The sequence below is a fragment of the Cebus imitator genome, unplaced genomic scaffold, assembly GCF_001604975.1.
Source record: "Cebus imitator isolate Cc_AM_T3 unplaced genomic scaffold, Cebus_imitator-1.0 Scaffold59, whole genome shotgun sequence".
Classification (NCBI taxonomy): domain Eukaryota; kingdom Metazoa; phylum Chordata; class Mammalia; order Primates; family Cebidae; genus Cebus; species Cebus imitator.
The window spans coordinates 1554316-1572838 of NW_016107374.1; the positions used below are offsets into that span (position 1 = coordinate 1554316).

At 55.1% G+C, this 18523-nt stretch overlaps 1 protein-coding gene across 4 annotated transcripts in view; it reads left to right on the forward strand.

Annotated features, from left to right (window-relative positions):
• Window positions 1-11579, forward strand: part of KIAA0930 (KIAA0930 ortholog) — a 41747-nt gene extending 30168 nt beyond the window's left edge. For 3 of the 4 annotated variants that reach the window (XM_017529493.2, XM_017529492.2, XM_037738906.1), the window contains exons 3-10: window positions 1707-1826; window positions 1912-1989; window positions 2329-2430; window positions 3624-3764; window positions 4399-4593; window positions 7507-7669; window positions 9558-9716; window positions 10219-11579. In XM_017529493.2, coding sequence (XP_017384982.1) covers window positions 1707-1826; window positions 1912-1989; window positions 2329-2430; window positions 3624-3764; window positions 4399-4593; window positions 7507-7669; window positions 9558-9716; window positions 10219-10259 — 999 coding nt within the window. In that variant the 3' untranslated portion in view covers window positions 10260-11579. Of the gene's footprint in view, window positions 1-1706; window positions 1827-1911; window positions 1990-2328; window positions 2431-3623; window positions 3765-4398; window positions 4594-7506; window positions 7670-9204; window positions 9381-9557; window positions 9717-10218 lie in introns of those variants that run through there. The other variant, XR_005200417.1, reaches the window with a different exon arrangement.
• Window positions 11580-18523: the final 6944 nt, after the last annotated feature.

Below are 18523 nucleotides of genomic sequence, written 5' to 3' on the forward strand. Positions count from 1 at the left end.
TCACAGCTCCTGCGTGTGGAGTCGAGGGTTCTGCCTGTTCTCACAGCTCCTGCGTGTAGAGTCGAGGGTTCTGCCTGTTCTCACAGCTCCTGCGTGTGGAGTTGGGCGGGTTCTGCCCGTTCTCATAGCTCCTGTGTGTGGAGTTGGGTGGGTTCTGCCTGTTCTCATAGCTCCTGTGTGTGGAGTTGGGTGGGTTCTGCCTGTTCTCACAGCTCCTGCGTGTGGAGTTGGGTGGGTTCTGCCTGTTCTCACAGCTCCTGTGTGTGGAGTCGAGGGTTCTGCCTGTTCTCATAGCTCCTGTGTGTGGAGTTGGGTGGGTTCTACCTGTTCTCACATATCGTACGTTGGAGTTGGGCGGTACATGTTATATCAAGCTTTTTCTCTGTGTCCTGTTTGTGAGTCATACCTGTTGACACAGATGGTTGTAATCTGTCTGGTCTCACTGCTTCGAATGCCTGCAGAGTGTACCATGCCAGCCTGGCCACCCTCCTGTTGGGGAGTACCAGGCAGCTCCCAGTGGCTCTTGGGCCTGGCTTTGGTGCACACATGGGCCCCTTTCTGATGGGGAACCTGCTCTTTCGCCTGTCACATGCTGTGGTGCTGGCTTGAACAGTCGTGCTATCATGCCCATGTGCCTTTCATTCACTGAGTCCACAGCGGTTTGCTTAGCAGAAGCCAATGAACAGGTCTATGAAGTGAGCCCAAGAGGAACCATAGTCTTGTGAGCCCGAGGACTTTCAGCTCAGGGGCTCAGGGTGACTCTTTAGAACCACACAGATGGTGGAAGTGGGAGGTTCCACCACTCAGGGACACCTGTTTCTCACTCCTAGGCAAGGCTGGCCTTCTACACCTCTTTCCATAGACCCCAGCTCTGCCCCTGCGGGGCTCAGGCCTGTGCACCTGCAAGAAGGCCCAGCAGTGCTCAGCCCCTCAGAGCCCAAGTCTGTGAGAGCGACAAGGTTGAGAGGCCCCTGCCAGCACAGCTGCATCCAAATTGAAAGCCAGCCTGGGCATGGTGGCTCATGCCTGTAATCCCTACACTCTGGGAGGCTGAGGCGAGTGGATCACTTGAGGTCAGGAGTTAGACCAGCCTGGCCAACATGGTGAAACCCTGTCTCTACTAAAAATACAAAACAAATTAGCCATGCGTCATGGCAGACGCCTGTAATCCCAGCTACTTGGGAGGCTGAGGCAGGAGAATCACATGAACCCAAGAGGTGGTGGTTGCAGTGAGCCGAGATCACGCCACTGCACTACAGCCTGGGTGACAGAGTGAGACTCCGTCTCAAAAAAAGAAATAAAAAGAAACTGAGGCCAGGTGTGGTGGCTCATGCCTATAATCCCAGCACTTTGGGAGGCCAAGGCAAGAGGATCACCTGAGTCCAGGAGTTCGAGGCCCCCTGGACAACATGGCGAAACCCCATGCCTAAAAAAAATTGTAAAAATTAGCCAGGTGTGGTGGCATGTGCCTGTGGTCCCAGCTCCTTGGGAGGCTGAGGTGGGAGGATCATTTGATCCCAGGAGGTTTAGGCTACAGTGAGCTGTTATTGCACCACTGCCCTCCAGCCTGGGCAACAGAGCAAGACACTGTCACAAAAAATAAAAAGAATTGGAGTCCTTGTCCATCTTAATGCCTGCCCAGCATAGCAGAAGAACGCCTGGGCCGCAGTGGCCCTGGGCACTCACTTCTGCCCTGGGCCTCGCAGGCGGCTGAACCCGAGGTGGAGGTGGAGGTGTACCGGCGGGACTCTAAGAAGCTGCCAGGCCTGGGAGACCCTGACATTGACTGGGAGGAGAGCGTCTGCCTGAATCTCATCCTGCAAAAGGTACGGGGTGGGGTGGTTGAGGCTGCCCATTGGCCGTGAGGGACAGCTGACCCCTCCATGCAGGCTGACCCGTACTCTCTTCCAGCTGGACTACATGGTGACGTGCGCAGTGTGCACACGTGCTGACGGTGGGGACATTCACATTCATAAGAAGAAATCTCAGGTGAGCCCTGGCGCTAGAGTCCCCAGTCTCCTAACTGCCAGTTCAGCCCGGGCGTGGCAGGCCTCTGGCTGCCCAGCATTTGAGAGAGACAAGTCCTCCTCCCACTTACTTCTCTGCCTCTGAGGTGAGGGGTCTGACTCCAGAAAGCGGCTCAGCTCCTGGGGTCCGGTATCCCATGCTAGGAGCACAGAACCAGCTCCTCCCCACGTCTCCTCCAGGCGGGCCTCTGACTTTGGACTGGCTGTGGGCTGGGTGGCCTCCCTGGTCCATCCTTGGACTGGCTCTGGGCCTGTGTGCAGGGTGGGGCCTCACTTGTCCTCCAAATCTGTTTTCTTCCAGCAAGTGTTTGCATCTCCCAGTAAACACCCCATGGACAGCAAGGGGGAGGAGTCAAAGATCAGCTACCCCAACATCTTCTTCATGATCGACAGCTTCGAGGAGGTGAGCTCCATGCAGGCCTCTCTCCTTAGCTTCCCCTTCTCGAGACGGGTGTCAGACACTTCTCCCCCAGGTCTTAGCGTTGCAGGAAGCCGTGGGTGGCTTGGAGCCAGGAAGAGTCCAGCTGAGGCAAACGTGGCTCTCTTTCTTCCAGTGTTTGCTTGTGGGCAGGTGAATTCACCCGCCGTAGCCTCCGTTTCCTCCTCTGTAAATCAGTGTCAAGATCATGTGTCCTACTTACTGTCAGGGCTGAAGACCGGAAGGCTCCTGAGTGGGAGGATGCCTCATAAACTCCCACAAGAAATGCTGCCCAGGCGAGAGGAGCCATTGTAAACTGTAAAGCAGCACCTCCACACCCGCACTGACGTGGAATCCTAGGATGTCAAAGAGGGATGGGGCTTCCGGAGTCTTCTGGGCCAAGCCACAGGGACCTGGGCAGAACGAGACTCACCGAGAAACACAGGGCACTGGGCGGGTGGGGTGGAGGGCAGGCCATCCCCACTCCCCGCACTGCTCGCCCATTCCTCTCCTCTGTTGAGGCCCCGGTCGGGGTCCTTGTGCTCATCCAAGGCTCTTGGGCCCCTGAGGACTTAGGAGGAAGGTGCGCACGTCTGCAGGAAGATCCCAGGCTCAGGGAGGCCATGTCCTCTCTCCAGGCTCATGCAGCTCGTGCCCAGCAGAGCTGAGATTTGCATCTAAGTCTTGTGACCTCGAAGCTTGCAGGCTGTGCACCAGGCCCTGGGAGCAATGACTCGGAAAGGCAGCAGGATGGGCCCTGTGGCACCTTAGTCTGGCGTTGTCCCCCTAGATGGTGGTCACCCTGCCACCATCGAGCCTTTGGCCACACAGCCTCAAAGGTGTGGCGGGTAGGGCTGGGTACCCCTAGATGATATGGAGGGGCCCAGACAGTGGCCGACAGTCCTGCTCAACCATGATGAGGGCATGCGTCTTCTGCCAGTCTCAGAGTCACCATAAGGGTCCCTATCCTCTCCTACTGCTCCATCCCTGCCCCGATGTGAGGCTGTCCCTGTCCCGTGGGGCTCAGAGGGCATGGGGCCACAGGGAGTGTGTGGGGCAGGGAGCCAGTTGACCCCTACGAAATGGGGTTTTCTGAGCAGTCCTCCCTGGCAGTTGGGCTGTGGTGTGGGCAGTGGGCCCTGACCGTCACATCCCTGTCTCTTTGTACCCTGCCCCAGGTATTCAGTGACATGACTGTGGGGGAAGGAGAGATGGTGTGTGTGGAGCTGGTGGCCAGTGACAAGACCAACACGTTCCAGGGGGTCATCTTTCAGGGCTCCATCCGCTACGAGGCGCTCAAGAAGGTGTACGACAACCGGGTGAGAGCCGGCAGCCTCAGGGGTGCTCTCCCAGGCCCCGGGGTGGCAGCTCCACAGCCCGCCTTGGTCCACACCACAGGGCCCCCCAGCCTGCTTCTGTGAGATGTCGGCCACTGGGGACACCGGCAGCCCCTTGGGGTTCCTCGTAGGCGCTCCCTGCCCTCTAACATCATCCTTCATGGTCGGCCTCTGCCCACAGGGCCACTTGCCTTCATCTGAAATGCGAGCGGGGACTTCCTCCTCAGTCTTTCATTTCCTGGGAAGTGACAGCTGATGGTGTCGCTGTCACCCCCTTACTGCCCTTGCTTCCTGTGACTGGCCCTGGGAGCGCTCTGAGTCACCCCTGACTGAGCAGGCCGTTCTCCTGCAGTGGGTGCCATCCACAACCAGCCTCGCTACTAGCCTGAGGCTCTGTCTTCAGCCTGGTGTGTGGTTCACTGGATGCTGGGAGGGGCGCCAGGCAGGGGTGTGGGTCCATTCCAGCTGCCCCACCTGCTGGTCCAGACCCTCCCTCCTGGGCAGCCCTCAGGGTCATTCCTTGAGAGATGGTCACCCTGGCTGTTCATGTTCCAGGGAGGGGCCCCATGGAGGCCTCCCTACCTTCCTGACTCAGGCTGCCCCTGCCGGCCCACAGGTGAGCGTGGCCGCCCGCATGGCACAGAAGATGTCGTTTGGCTTCTACAAGTACAACAACATGGAGTTTGTCCGTATGAAGGGCCCCCAGGGCAAGGGCCATGCTGAGATGGCGGTCAGCCGAGTGTCCACAGGCGACACGTCCCCCTGTGGGACAGAAGAGGACTCCAGCCCAGCTTCACCCATGCACGAGCGGGTAAGGGCTGCAGGGCTGGGGGCAGGGCCTCCCGTCCCTCAGGTTCGCTTCCCATCGTCTCCCCCATGCTCACGGCCTCCTGGGGACGTAGATGTCATCGTCCCCACCCACCATGTGTGGGCCAAGGCGCTGAGCATGCAGAGGCCCGGACCACCCAGCCCTACTCTTTGCCCAGCGGTTTGTATGAGGTGTGGCTGCGGGGGAGGCATTCCTGCCTTGCAGACCTGAAGGGCTGTGCCTGCCCAAGGTCACACAGCAGGTTGGTGCTGGGTCAGAGCTCTTTCTGCCCTTCTGAGATGCCACAAAGCCAGACTGAGTCCACAGGGCCAGTGGGCAGAAGAGACTGGCTAGGGACCCAGGCCCGGCCCTGATGCCTGCCTGGGTGAACCTGCTGGGTGAGCGTGGGCACATGGCCGGCCTTCCCCGGGGAGTCAAGATGGGGATGATGGTGGCTGGGGGTCAGCCAGAGCGTGCAGAGGCCTAGACCACCCAGCTCTTCTCTTTGTCCGGCGGTTTGCATGAGGCATTGCTGCAGGGGAGGCGTTCCTGCCTCACACCTGGAAACCAGACTTGCCAGCTTGCTGCAGGTCACAAGCTCTCTTGGGATAGCACTGGGCTTGGGACCTTGCTCTGTCTAGGCCACGCCCCTTCCCCAGGGTGGGAGGCTGAGGCCAGCGGCAGCGTTGTTCACCGAAGCCTTTGGTGGGCACAGACGGGAGAAGGCCTCCAGCCCACTGGCTGCTTTGCTCGGCCCGTGTCTTCCAGAGGGGCTGCCCAGAGCTGTAGGTCTTGGAAGAGGACGGGTGTGCTGCACCTGGGCAGGCCCTGGGCACAGGTCCGGCCTCAGTCTTGCCAGTCTGCTGTCCAGGAGAGACGCCGCCCACAGCCGGAATCCTGCTCTGCTGCTCTCTTAACCTTGGATGTGTCTCTTCTCCCCTCCGAGCCTCAGTTTTCTCATCTAGAGACAGGGCACATGGATGCCTGCCCCGTGAGTGTACGGGAGGCTCTGAGGAGTCCGGGGCTTGGCCCTCAGGAGGATTCCCAGGAGGCAGCTGCTGTAGTCGCTGTTGCTGTTGACCTAGCGTGGAATGTAAACAAGCCATCCCCGCAGGCTGCCTGAGATGAGGGAGTGTGCATTTGTTACTCTTTTAATTCTAGAAAGACCCTAACCATGCATATCTCCAGGTGGTCAGATGTTGGTTTTCTTTCTCTTGCGTGTACCTTTTTTTTTGATCTTCTGCAATGAATGTGTTTTACAAGCCAAAGGCAGCAAGTGTTCTTTTTTCCAAAGATGGGTGAGCATTCCAGGCGCAGGGCCTCTCTCTTCTTGGAATGAGGTGTTTTATATTTCTGAGTTCATTTCTGAGACAAAGAGCCGGGTTCTTCTCCCTGGTTCTATGTGATCCCCTGGGACTCTGACAAAAATGTGTGTGTGAAAGTCCTTATGAAGATGCGGCCCGAGCTCTGGGCTGGAGAAACCCCGGTACTGCCTCCAGCCGCAGCACGAGGGCTGAGTGACCATAGGTCACTAGACCTGCCTGAGTCTTGGTTTTCCCGTCTGTCCAGTGGGAGTGGCTGTGAGGCATGTGAAACCCCCAATGCCTTAGCGGCAGGGCAGCCCTGGGGTTCGGGGGGAGGGACATGCTAGTGTCACACAGTCAGCAGCAGAGCTGGCCCCTGGGGACCACCACCTGTGCGCCCGCTGTTGCCTGTCTCCTCCGGCGGGGTCGTCGGAGCCAGTGCGTGATACATGCCGACTCTGTGTGTTGTGGTTGCTGCTGTTTGTTTCTTTTATCTTTTAAAAACCTTCCCCGGCTGTGGGAGCACCGTCTGGAGCCCAGCAGCTGCCAGGACTTTGGTGGATGTCGGAGCCATGACGAGGAGGCTGACGGGGCTCCCGAAGTCTCGGTCCCAGCTCATCTTGCTCCTCAGATTCTTGTTGGCATGGGGAGGAGGGAGGAGATGGGCCAAGTTCCCTCTGCCTGGAACGCCCTTCCCCCCCTTCTTCACCTGGCGAACTCCTACTCGTCCTTCAAGACCCAGCTCCAGCGGCGTCTCCTCCAGGAAGCCTTCCCTGATTTCCCAGGCTGTGGATCCCTTTTGCCTCTGTGCTTTGTGTATCCTGTGCTTCTCTTTCTCTGTTTCCACAGCCAGCATGCTGTCTATGGTTGTCACTCTCTGAGTCTGTCATCCCCAGCAGATTGTGAGCTCCTTGAGGGCAGGGACCTGCCATGTGCCTGTCTGTTCTTAGTGCTGTGCCTGCCTGGCCCTGAATGTTTGGTGAACAGAACCAAACGTGACTAGAAGTGGGGAGGAGGAGACAGAGACCTAGAGCTACTTAGCACAGTACTTCCTACGATGGGTGGTGGGAGCAAGAGGGTGGGACCACTTCAGCCCTGAGCAGTAGGGTGAGTGGTGTGGCCCTGGGGGACAGAAGACGGGGCAGCTGCTGGCCTGCTTGGTGACCACAGGCAAGCCAAGGTCTCGGTCCTTGCCTTAGTTTCCCCATCTGTCAGATGGACTGACGCCAGCCCCTGTCTCACGGAGCTGGGAAGTTTGGTGGGTCTGTGTGGGGCGGGTGCTTGCTCAGCGTCAGCAGCTGTTGTTACTTTGTGCTTGAACAACCCCATCCGGTGTTTGAGGCCCAGAGGAGGGGGGTCTTTGTGTCATTAGTGACGGCACCCTCGCCCCTCCTCAGGCAGCACTGGTGTCCAGGTGGCCTGCTGGCCCCTGCGCATCTTCCAGTCTCTAGGCCTCACCTAGCATGGGCCGGCTGGGGGCTGGGTCCACCTGGCCGAGTAGCCTCTTTCCTGGGAGCTGTGTTGGGTTGTGTGAGGTGGGACAGGAGGGGTGTGGGGACCCCCAGGTCGGGGGCTATTCTGCTGCTCTTGTGACTTGGGCTCCTTGTTCCAGGTGACCTCCTTCAGCACGCCCCCCACCCCAGAGCGGAACAACCGGCCCGCATTCTTCTCCCCGTCCCTCAAGAGGAAAGTGCCGCGGAACCGGATTGCTGAGATGAAGAAGTCGCACTCAGCCAATGACAGCGAGGAGTTCTTCCGGGAGGACGACGGTGGAGGTGACCCCCGACTGTGTGCCCTAGGCCCCTGCACCCTTCAGTCTCCTCTCGATCTAGACCAGTGATTCAATCATTCATTCATTCATTTGTTCATTCGGCAACACTTAAGAGAGTAGGTGCCATAGGCCAGGCACCCCTCCGGGAGCTGAGGGTAGAGCCGGGGACAGACAGAAATGGCTGCCTCTGGGGGTCCCTTCCCGGTGGGCCTAGGTGTCTCCTTAGCAGAGTGTCTGGAGCGCAGATAGGCAGCAGTTTGTCAGTTTCAGGGTATTCTCCAGCTCTCTTATGCTTTCAGCCTGCTTAAGGGAGACCGTTGGGTGATCTGACGGCTCCGCGCACACGGGTGTGAAGGGAGAGAGGAGGCCCCTCCCCTGTGCTGCCGTGGGCCAGCTCACCCTCAGGGTGTGTCCCGGCCCTCCTGGCTCTGTGCAGCCTCCCAGGGCCATGTGCTCTTTGGTGACAGAGCTGCCACCTTGTGTGGCTTCCCCTCTGGCCTCCCTGTGCCCCTGTCCAGCGGCCTCTAGGAGTCTGCCTGGGTGTTCCCATGCCCATCAGTCCTGCCCAGGCATAGTCTGCACTCTCTCCTGAGCACCTGTGCCTGCTCCCTGTCCTCACTCAGGGACTGTCCAGAATACAGGAGTCATTCCCAGAGCCTGGGGAGGCCACTGGGTGATTTTAAGCGAGGAGTGACACAATCAGATTAGCATATTCAAAATGCCACTCAGCAGTCCCTGTGGGAAATGGCTTCTGTGGACTGGGATGGCCATCAGAGACAGGTTGGGAGGTTCTGCCACCTCTCCTGGCATAGACCGCGTGTGTTCCTGTCGTCCTCAGAACCCAGCGGGCGCCTGGCTCCGCAGTGTGCATGTCTGTTGAGTGTATGGCAGTAAAGGATCGGCCAGGCATTGTGGCTCACGCCTGTAATCCCAGCATTTAGGGAAGCCGAGGCGGGTGAATCACCTGAGGTCAGGAGTTTGAGACCAGCCTGGCCAACACAGCGAAACCTCATCCCTACTAAGAATACAAAAAATTAGCCGGATATGGTGGTGCATGGCTGTAATCCCAGGTACTTGGGAGGCTGAGCCAGGATAAGTGGTTGAACCTGGGAGGCAGAGGTTACAGTGAGCTGAGATTGAGCCATTGCACTCCAGCTTGGGCAACAAGAGCAAAACTCCGTCTCAAAAAAGAAGTGAAGGATTTGCTGACAACTCCCACTGAGCACCTCCCCCAGCAGGGAGCTGGGGCTGCAGCACTGTTAAGAAGAGGTGGCAGTCTTTGTCCTGACCAGTGGGACCAAGAGGCAGGGGCCCTGACTGCCCAAGGCCCTGGCCCGGGTCAGGGACTCCAGCACTGGCCCCAGCCCACTCTTGTGTGAACTTGGGCCAGCGGCTTCTCCACCTGCGCCTGTTCCCGAATCAGCAAGAAGTGTTGATCACTGCCCAAGTCTGCCTCTCTGGGGCAGGTTCCCCCACCCTGGACCTAAGACTGGGTAACCGTGCAGGTTGGCCAAGCCTTGCTGCTCCCATGCCCTGCAGGTGGCGGTGCCTAGTTCCAGGGACAGGGCCCACGGACGCAGAGAATTACACAGTGTGGTGTATGCCAGACCCCCGGAGGAGACTAAGCTCCAGACAGAGAAGGGAGCGATGAGGGTGGCCAAAGACGTCTTCCTGGAGGTGGAGGCGTGGATCTGGGCCCTGGGGGAAGCGGGGAGGTATGCCAGAGGTGAGGAGGCGGCAGCTCTTGCTGGAGGTGTGGGTGCTGGCGTGGGGGTGTTGGTGAGGAGTGCCCTGTCCTCGGTAGAGTGTGGCCTCAGCCTGGACTGGGAGCTGGCCTCCTGCTTCCCCTGCAGCCCGTGCTGTGGGCCTTGACCCAGCCTTCTGTCCTCCAGCCGATCTGCACAATGCAACCAACCTGCGGTCTCGGTCCCTGTCGGGCACGGGACGGTCGCTGGTCGGGTCCTGGCTGAAGCTCAACAGAGCGGATGGAAACTTCCTTCTCTATGCACACTTAACCTACGTCACTTTGCCGCTGCATCGGATTTTAACAGGTAATGCTGGCTGATGCGGGGACACAGCCGCGCCTCCTCATAGCCAGCTCTGCCTTCAGGGCCCTGGGTCTTTCCAGCCACCTGGAGTCATCTCGCCCAGTCCTGTCAGTCGGGTTTCTCTGCAGGGCTCTCGGCCTCCTTGTCTCAGGCTTTGGGTGGAGTGTAGCTTTCCCAGAGCCGAAGTCCTTCCTTTGCTCAGCTTTCTGGTGCACCTGCTGCCACCTCACCAATCCAGGCCTGCAGCAGCCGTGACAGGCAGTGGCCCTGGCCCCCACACCAGCTTATCCCTGAGCCGCTGCGTGGTGCACCACGGCTGCAGGCCCCTTTCCCAGTCTGCAGGGTCGGGATGGTGGAGCCTGCATCTCCCCTGCAGTCTGTGAGGCCTGGACGGGAGATGCGCGAGTGGCCAAGGCGGGTTCCTTTAGAAGTGGCACTGGCGTGGCCGTGGCACCCGCTGCTGCTGAATGTTGCTGTTTATGTCCTTCCCTCCCGCCGGCCGTAGACATCCTGGAAGTTCGGCAGAAGCCCATTCTGATGACCTAGCTGCGTGCGGAGCCTGCGCAGAGCCCCGGCCGGGCCCAGCCCTGGGAGTGCTGCCAAGTGCCTACCTGTCCACCGCCACCGGGGTCTTCTGTGACACGCCAGCGCTGGAGCCACAGCCAGGCGGGGCCACTCGACTCCCGGGGCCAGGGCCGACTCCACGAACACCAGCCCAAACTGAAGTGCCTCTTCCCTCCCCTGCTGGCTCTGCTCCGCCCTGTGCCCCCCGCCCATCACCCCCCACCCATCTCTGGAGAGCCCTCTGCACCCAAAGAGGACCAGAGATGCCAGCGGCCATGAGAGAGAGCGGGAGGAGCAGCCGATGTCCAGAGTGGGGCCAGACCGCGCGTCCATGTTCGAGTCCCCCAGCAGCAGGCAGAACCACCCAGCCAGGGCACTCAGCACGTCGGACTGTCCACGCCTTGAGGAAAAGCAGTTGAAGGTTTTGTAATGCCGTGTGGGTGAATCTCGGTACCCGAGTCAGTCCCAGCCCATCCTCCTGGTTTACCACCTTGTTCTAATAGGAGATGGGAACACCGGAAGTTTGATGGCCTTGCTCTGGGCTGGGATTTACCTCACCCGTGCCCAGTTCCACAAAGGCCTCCAGCTGAGCAGACGGCCCCGATCCCGCCAGAACGGCCTTTTGCTTCCAGCCAAAGAACACCGCCAACACACACACCTCCAACCTGGGACATCCCACACTGGGCCTCGGACGGAGGGACCCGCGAAATTTGGATTCTGAGGGTAGTCAGGAGGCCTCAGTAGCCAGGCGGAACGGGCTGTCTGCCTAAGGGTGTCTGATGTGGGGTGGGGCTGGCATCCTCCTAGGAAGGTTCTAGGTGGGACCCCGTCTTCTGGGGGCGCGGGTGCCTTTTCATCTTCCTGGTTTCCTAGAGCTCACTTCCTTTGATGGAGTGTGCTGGTCCCATCTCTCAGACCAGCTCACTGAGGCAGAGGAGTTGCTCAGAGGCTCACACAGGCACTCCCATCGGTTTGTGTGAGCAGCCGCCCAGCCTTGGCCTGGTCCAGCATGAAGTAGCTTCCATCTGCGAGGATGCCCCGTGCCCTCCCCAAGAGCAGGGCTGTCCCCTACCCAACTGGGAATAAACTGGAAGCTGGGTCTCTTTGTTGCTATGGTTTTTTTTTTGTTTGAAGTCCCCAGGAATATTTGAGGGGTTCCAGTGATGTGTTTAGGGGTCTTTGTGGGGGAAGAGGAGGGGCTTGTTCTCCTGTTTATTCTCTGGGCTCCGGGAACAGGGAACTACTTTGGGGCTTTCTCCAGACTTTTGTATGTTGTTATTAAAAGCGAGCTATTGCATTTCATTCTGCCTCAGTTTGCCCACCTGCGAAATGGGGCTGATACCACCTACCTCACTGAAGTCTCCAGGGTTCAAGTGTGTGGCTGGGTCAGGGTGCAGTCACCCGTCATGCTACGTAGGTTGGGTCAGATGTTAGAACCCTGGGATGCCTGTCTCCCCCATGCCCTTTGTGATAACCTAGTCTGAGACCGTGCTTGGTGGGGAATGTGAACATTCTTCTCCTTCTCCAGCAATGTCCACTCAGGCCTGACCGCTCAGCTCTGCACGATGTCATGTTCCAAACCCATGTCTTAGGGCAGCACAGAGCCAGGTCATGTGGGGACAGAGCCTCAGGGAGCCCGAGCGTGGCCCAGACCTCCAGCCCAGCCCCATTTGCATGCTCTCTGGAGATGCCAAACGCTGTTTGCAGGCTTGTGTCCATGTGGCTAAAATCCACCTATTTCTTCAGGAACTTTGCCCCTGCTTGTTCTGGGGATCTTGGGAGCATACAGCCCTGACAGTCCTCCGTGGGAAGAGGAGGCAGTCCAGGTGGAGAGCAGCACAGCAGCCTGCCCTCTGTTCTCATTGGTAAGGGGCATGAGAAGGTTCTCTCCCCTGGGGCCAGCATCGGCCAGCACTCCTGGCTGGCTCCGGGAGGGCCGGGCTACTCCTCTGTAAGATGGTGAATGTGACGGCGAACGTAAGTGCTGCCTGCCTCACGGGGTGACCATGAGGACCAGTCACAGTGACGTGTGAAAGGGCTTGCTGGTCACAGAAATATGTGCAAACCGTGGTATTTTAGAGATCAGCCCTCAATTTGTAAGGTATGTAAATAAAGCACATGGCGGGCTGGCGTTTTATACGCCACACATGGCACCTACTGTGTGCAGGCGCCGATCCGACCCCATCTTACAGGCAGGGAACTGCCCCAAACAGAACAGCAAGGGCTGGCCATGGGAGTCAAACTCAGGCATGCGGGCCCAGCCTGCATGGTGAGCCACGCTGTGCTACCAGGACAGAGGGACAGACACCTGGTGGAGTCCACCCTTCTCAGTCCTTACAGCCCTCTCCAGAGGGTGCTTTTGATGCCAATTTAAAACTTGTTCAGAGCCACCTGGCCACTTGAGAACTAGACAGGAAGGTTTGTTTTTCCAAAGTCAGAAATGACGTGTGCAGTAAAGTAATGGGGTAGCAAGTGGCGGGGCCAGAGCCAGGCTCCCCAAAGTCCTGGTATTGGCACATTTGTACTTGTAAGTCCATCTTTAATTTTTCTGGGAACATGCCTGCCTCTTGTGTAATACAGGGAAGATCACGCGTGGTGACACCTAGGTTTCCTCAACAGAAGACTGCTTTAATCCAAACCACCTTTAAGACATATTGGGGCTGGGTACGGTATGCCTGTAATCCCAGCACTTTGGGAGGCCGAGATGGGCGTAGCACCTGAGGTCAGGAGTTCAAGACCAGCCTGGCCAACATGGTGAAACCCTGTCTCTACTAAAAATACAATTAACCGGGCATGACGCTGCATGCCTGTAATCCTAGCTACTCAGGAGGCTGAGGCAGGAGAATCACTTGAACCTGGTAGGCAGAGGTTGCAGTGAGTCAAGATCGCACCATTGCACTCCATCCAGCCTAGGGGACAGAGTGAGACTCTATCTCAAAAAAAATAAAAAAGACATTGATCTTTAATCCCAAACTCCCTTTAAGGCATATTGGTCTTAAGGGAATTTGGGATTAAAGCAATTTTCTGTTGAGGAAACCTAGGTGTCCCTTTTTAGGACATTAAGAAAGTCATGAGGTGGGCTTTTTCATGGAAAGGAACGTGATGATCCTAGATTCCGGAGCACCTGTAAGTTCAGGTAGTGGCCGTCTTCCATTCTGATGTTCTCCTGGAAGGGCCTAGCTGCCTGCAGAGACAGGCAAGGCTCATCATTTCAGGAGGAGAGCAACAGGAAGCAAGATCCTCCAAGCCAAGTCACCTTGGAGGCAGGCTGGGTTGGCGGGTGGAGTCTGCTCACTTTCGGATTCTTACAGACTGTGAATGGACCCTCCGCTGAGCTGCCCTCCACACGGAGGCGCGGGAAGGGTATACAAAGGCTTGTTCCTCAGGTGCCCTCCCACAAACCAGGATCTGTTTTTGCTGTGTTAATCACAAATAGACTAGTTGGTAGAAGACTTTTGAAGAACAAAGTAAAACTTTTTTTTTCATTGAAAGACATCCCAGAGGAAAGGCGTGTGCAGCTGGTATATTCTAACGACTGCCTTTTGGAAAACAGGTATTTGACCATGTCCTAATGTGGTGGTTTTAAGTTGTTGGCCCAAATTCTTTCAAGACATATTAAACCTCTGCCAACTTTTTAGTGAACTTAACAGGTTTCACTGATGTTTTTCTCAATTTTCAAATTTAGGTGGGATTTGCTTTCATGTCCTGCTTCCAAAGCCAAGTCTCTTGACAGCACATTGGTTTTTCCTGTTCACTTGTTCTAGTCTGCATCAGAAAGAGAATTACTGTACTTCTGTTTGACAGTTGACCACCTGATAGGACCAGGACCCTAAGAGATAAGGAGATGCAAGTACCCTTGAGCTTGAATGGAAGCAGCCTCTGGAGGGGCAGCCACGGTCTTTCAAGGGAGAGCAGCTCTTCAGCAGGTGGCCAGAGTGCCATGTGGCTCTTTGCAGAGGATCCCTGGGAGCCAGGTGATGGGCACCTGGGTCTTTTTTCTTTTTCACTGGCTAGCTGGATCCTCAGTGGCCAAAGGACCCCGATCCCTTTCTCCGAGCTCTGGAGCACTCCTTGGGACACCAAGTGGCCTCTGGTCTGGGTTCAGAGCTCCTCCCGCAGGTGGAGCCTCACGGGTGGAGGCAGCTGCTGGTGGGTGGAGTTTACAGTTTCCCATGGTTCCTAAGGCAGGTAGGCGTGTTCATTGTTCCGTTTCCTCGAGCTCAGCAGATCAAGTAACAGTGACCCTGCCACCCCACAGAGCGCCTGGCAAACTTGCTTTCTTCTCCCCTGTGGTCCTTTAGTCCCTGCTCTGTGGAAGGCCAGGCAGCTTAGGTGTAAATAGGTATCCTTTATGGTTTCCAACCGAATTATCTGTGTGAGAGTAATTAAATCTGCAAGACAACCTGTAGAGATTCTTCACTACTTTGAGGCTAATGATTTCTACAAAATGTATTTTAGCAAAAACGCCATGATGGCCTAAGATCGGTATGCTAATTGCCAGTGGTCGTTCCGTAAGCATTACCAACAGCTTCTTTTAGTGACCATCTTCCGGGTCCAGGAGAAATCTTTTCTAGGCGGTATTTGTTAGTTGCCTGTTAGCTTTGCTTTATGATTTCATATTTCTTTTAAAGGCTGTTTTGCATATTGAAGATTAAATTCTTTTTTTCTGTGTCTTCCTTGAATGAATTTTTACTTTTTTCTGTCACGGGCATTTCAGGGTAAATACAAATATTATAGCAAAGCAATAATTTAATGGTTGAACCTTAATTTGCCCCCAGTGATTCCTTAAACTTTTTTTGGAGCTTTCACACAAGCTACTTTTTCTTGAACTGGAGCGTGTTGGAGGCAGAGAGAAATCACCCTGTGTGCTGGCTTTGCCTGCCGTGATCCAGGGAGGAGTCCTAGAGGAGGTGGGCGCATCAGTGACTGGGGTTTGGCCAGATATGCCGTATTTGCAGAATTAAATCATTTCAAGATGCATTTCAAGGCCTGGCATGGTGGCTCATGCCTGTAAACCCAGCACTTCAGGAGGCCGAGGCGGGCAGATCCCTTGAAGTCAGGCGTTTGAGAGCAGCCTGGCCAACATGGTGAAACTCCCATCTCTATTAAACATAGAAAAATTAGCCAGGCGTGGTGGTGTGCACCTGTAGTCCCAGCTACTCGGGAGACTGAGGCAGGAGAATTGCTTGAACCCGGGAGGCGGAGGTTGCAGTGAGCTGAGCTTGTACCTCTGTACTCCAGCCTGGGCGACAGTGAGACTCTCATGTCTCAAAAAAGAAGATGCATTTTAAGTTTAGCTCTCTGCCTCCACAAAGTGTAGTGCACACCCTTTCAGTTGTACTACAGAATTTCCCAAGCTTTTTCAGAGAACCTCAGCCCTCGCAGAAGTGGAGAAACAATGGAATAGAGGCCAGGAGCCCCAAGTTCAGGGTTTGCAGGCTCCCAGTAAGCTGCCTGGTCTAACGGAAGATGAGGCGTTTGCAGCAGACAGTTCTGCCACCTCGCAGCTCAGCAGGCCTTCGTAGGTGGAAGCAGTGTCATTGTCGCCTTTCACACCATGAGCCTTTTCTTTCCACGGTCAGATGGACTTAGTAAGTTACCAGCGATGGGCCTAAGGCCTAAGACACTGCAGAAAGTTACAGAATGGAGAATGAGGGGCAGAGAAAAGAGGGGTAAGAGGAACACCTGCATTGAGGAATATAGTAAGGGACATCCCACCAGTGACGCTCCTTGGAAACAGTCACTGCCTTAGAAACACCAGACCAGAATTTTCTGACCCAGCCCCCCAAAGGTAGGCCGTGCAAGATGGCGGTTAGGAAGGAGGCGGTCTAGCAGGTGAAGACTTCCTTGCCATCCAGGTCAGCCCCCTTCTGGTTGAACAGTGGGAAGTCCTTTTAAAGCAGTCACCTGAAAAATGTTCAGTAGATATTTGGGGAGTCTCTACCTTGGAAGCTGTCTGCAGGAGCCTCATTCCTATTAACTGCCTCCTCTCGAAGGCTAGTTTTGCTGTTTCCGTTCCTTTATCCTGACTTAGATAAACTTTCAGGAACTACTGTCATGGCCTAGCTTAGAAGGACAAAAGTTAACCGGAAAGCAAAACCTTTGGGAATCTTACACTGGGAGGACAGGGGAAACTCAGTCCCTACAGTAGCATAGTTCATTGTAAATAGACATGTTGACCATGGTAACATGCTATACTTTGTGCCTGATTGTTAACATGACGAGAACCGCTGGAAAATGTACACGAGGAAGGGAAAATACTTGTTTCTGGGGATAAAGAAAGGATCATGTCTTTTCTTTCCATGCAGTGTCATTGAATTGCCTCCTGACATAGCCCCTCCAGCAGCCAACAGGTTAAGGAGAGATTTCTTTTGTGTGGACTGGGGTCTTTCCTTTTGGAATCTGACTTTAATAAAACAATTAGGTTGCTCATTTTGAAATAACCATGGTTTTTAGCAGACTTTTATGCTATTTTTAATAAACAATTTTGCCCAAAGGATTTTAGCCAATTCCAGAAGCCAGTGTAGTTGAGTAATTTAGTGGGCATGTGTATCTTACCTAACATGGCATGCTAGAGATGTGTGGGGCTGGGACCTCAACAAGCCACACCACCCCAGACACACTCAACCCTGGTCCTAGGTTTTCTCAAGTAGAATCACCACTTGCCTTCCTGGGATGCGACGATGTGGAAGTGAGACAAGGTTATGTCCAAAGTCTGGCATATTTCCTGGCAATGCTGATTACTGCTATTTTTTCCCAGCACGCCTGAGGGGTATTTCATGGGCTATCATCTTTAATGTCATCAGGAGAGCATGTGTGCCAGTGGTTCTCAAACTTGAACATGCATGAGGATCACCCAATGCATGCTCTAACCCAGTGTTCAAACCCAGAAGACTGGTGAGGAATCAGTGATGGCGGCTGCACAACTCTTCGGAGTACGCTAAAAGCACTGAATCATAAACTTCAAAGGGGTGAGTTTTATATGAATTCTACCTCACTGAGTCCAGTTTAAAAACTGGACTCCAACCTGAGGTGCTGATTCAATAGCCTAGTTGGGACTCATGGGTTTGCTTTTTTGGGGAGGGAAGGCTGGGTCTTGCTCTTGTACCCAGGTTGGAGTACAGTGGCACAACCAAAGCTTACTACAGCCTGGACCTCCTGGGCTTAAGCAGTCTTTCCAACACCATCGCCAGCTAATTAAAACCTTTTTTTGTAGAGACAAGGTCTTGCTGTGTGGCCCGGGCTGGTCTCTTCTCTCTCGGGCTCAAGCAGTCCTCCCACCTCAGCCTCCTAAAGTTTTGTGATTACAGGTGTGAGCTACCTTGCCGAGCCGGGTTTGTGTTTTTTTTGAGATAGGGTCTTGCTTTGTCACCCAGGCTGGAGTGCAGTGGCATGATCACTACTCCCTGGAGCCTCGACCTCTTGGAATCAAGCCATCCTCCTACCTCAACCACCCACGTAGCTGGGATTACAGGTGTGTGCCAATTTTGTATTCTTTGTAGAGCAGGGGTTTTGCTATGTTTCATAGGCTGGTCTCGAACTCCTGGGCTCAAGTGATCCACCCGCCTTGGCCTCCCAAAGTGTTAGGATTATAGGCATGAGCTACCATACCAAGCCGGCTTTGCATTTCTAGTAAGTTTCTGTGTTGGACTAGTCCCAGGACCACTTTGGAGAACCCAGGTTCTAGCCCAGCCATGCAGTGGAATGCCTAAATAGGGCTGGTACGGGTTAGGCGCAGCCTTACTCTTCAGATAGCATTCTCTTAGCGTCATTTAAATAGTGTCTGTTAGATGTTCATAGTTCAGGAAAACACTTTGATGGATAACTTAAAGTCTTTGCAGTTTTTTTTTAAAACTAGGAAATACCCTTATAAACCAATAAATGCTGTGTAACATCGGAAAGGTTAAAAAATATGTCTCAAAGCTGTGCTGTGAGGACTGACCAAGATAATCCATATAAAGCACCTAGCCAATGCTTTGCATACTAGCCCATTAAGAGCCAACAGTTCTCATTCCAACTTGTGAAGATTTTAATCCAACAGAGACCCTTGGTCCTAATGGTTTAAAAGTACTCTCGTTCCCCAACAAGGAGACTGATAATAAACTGGTCTCCTTCTCACCGCCACGCCGACCCTCCTGTTGTTCAAGGGGTTCTGGTTGTGGCTTCTCTGTGCTGCTGCTTCCACAGGTCTGACTTGTGTTAATGCCACGTGCATCAAAGAGCAACATGAAACTCACACACTGGGA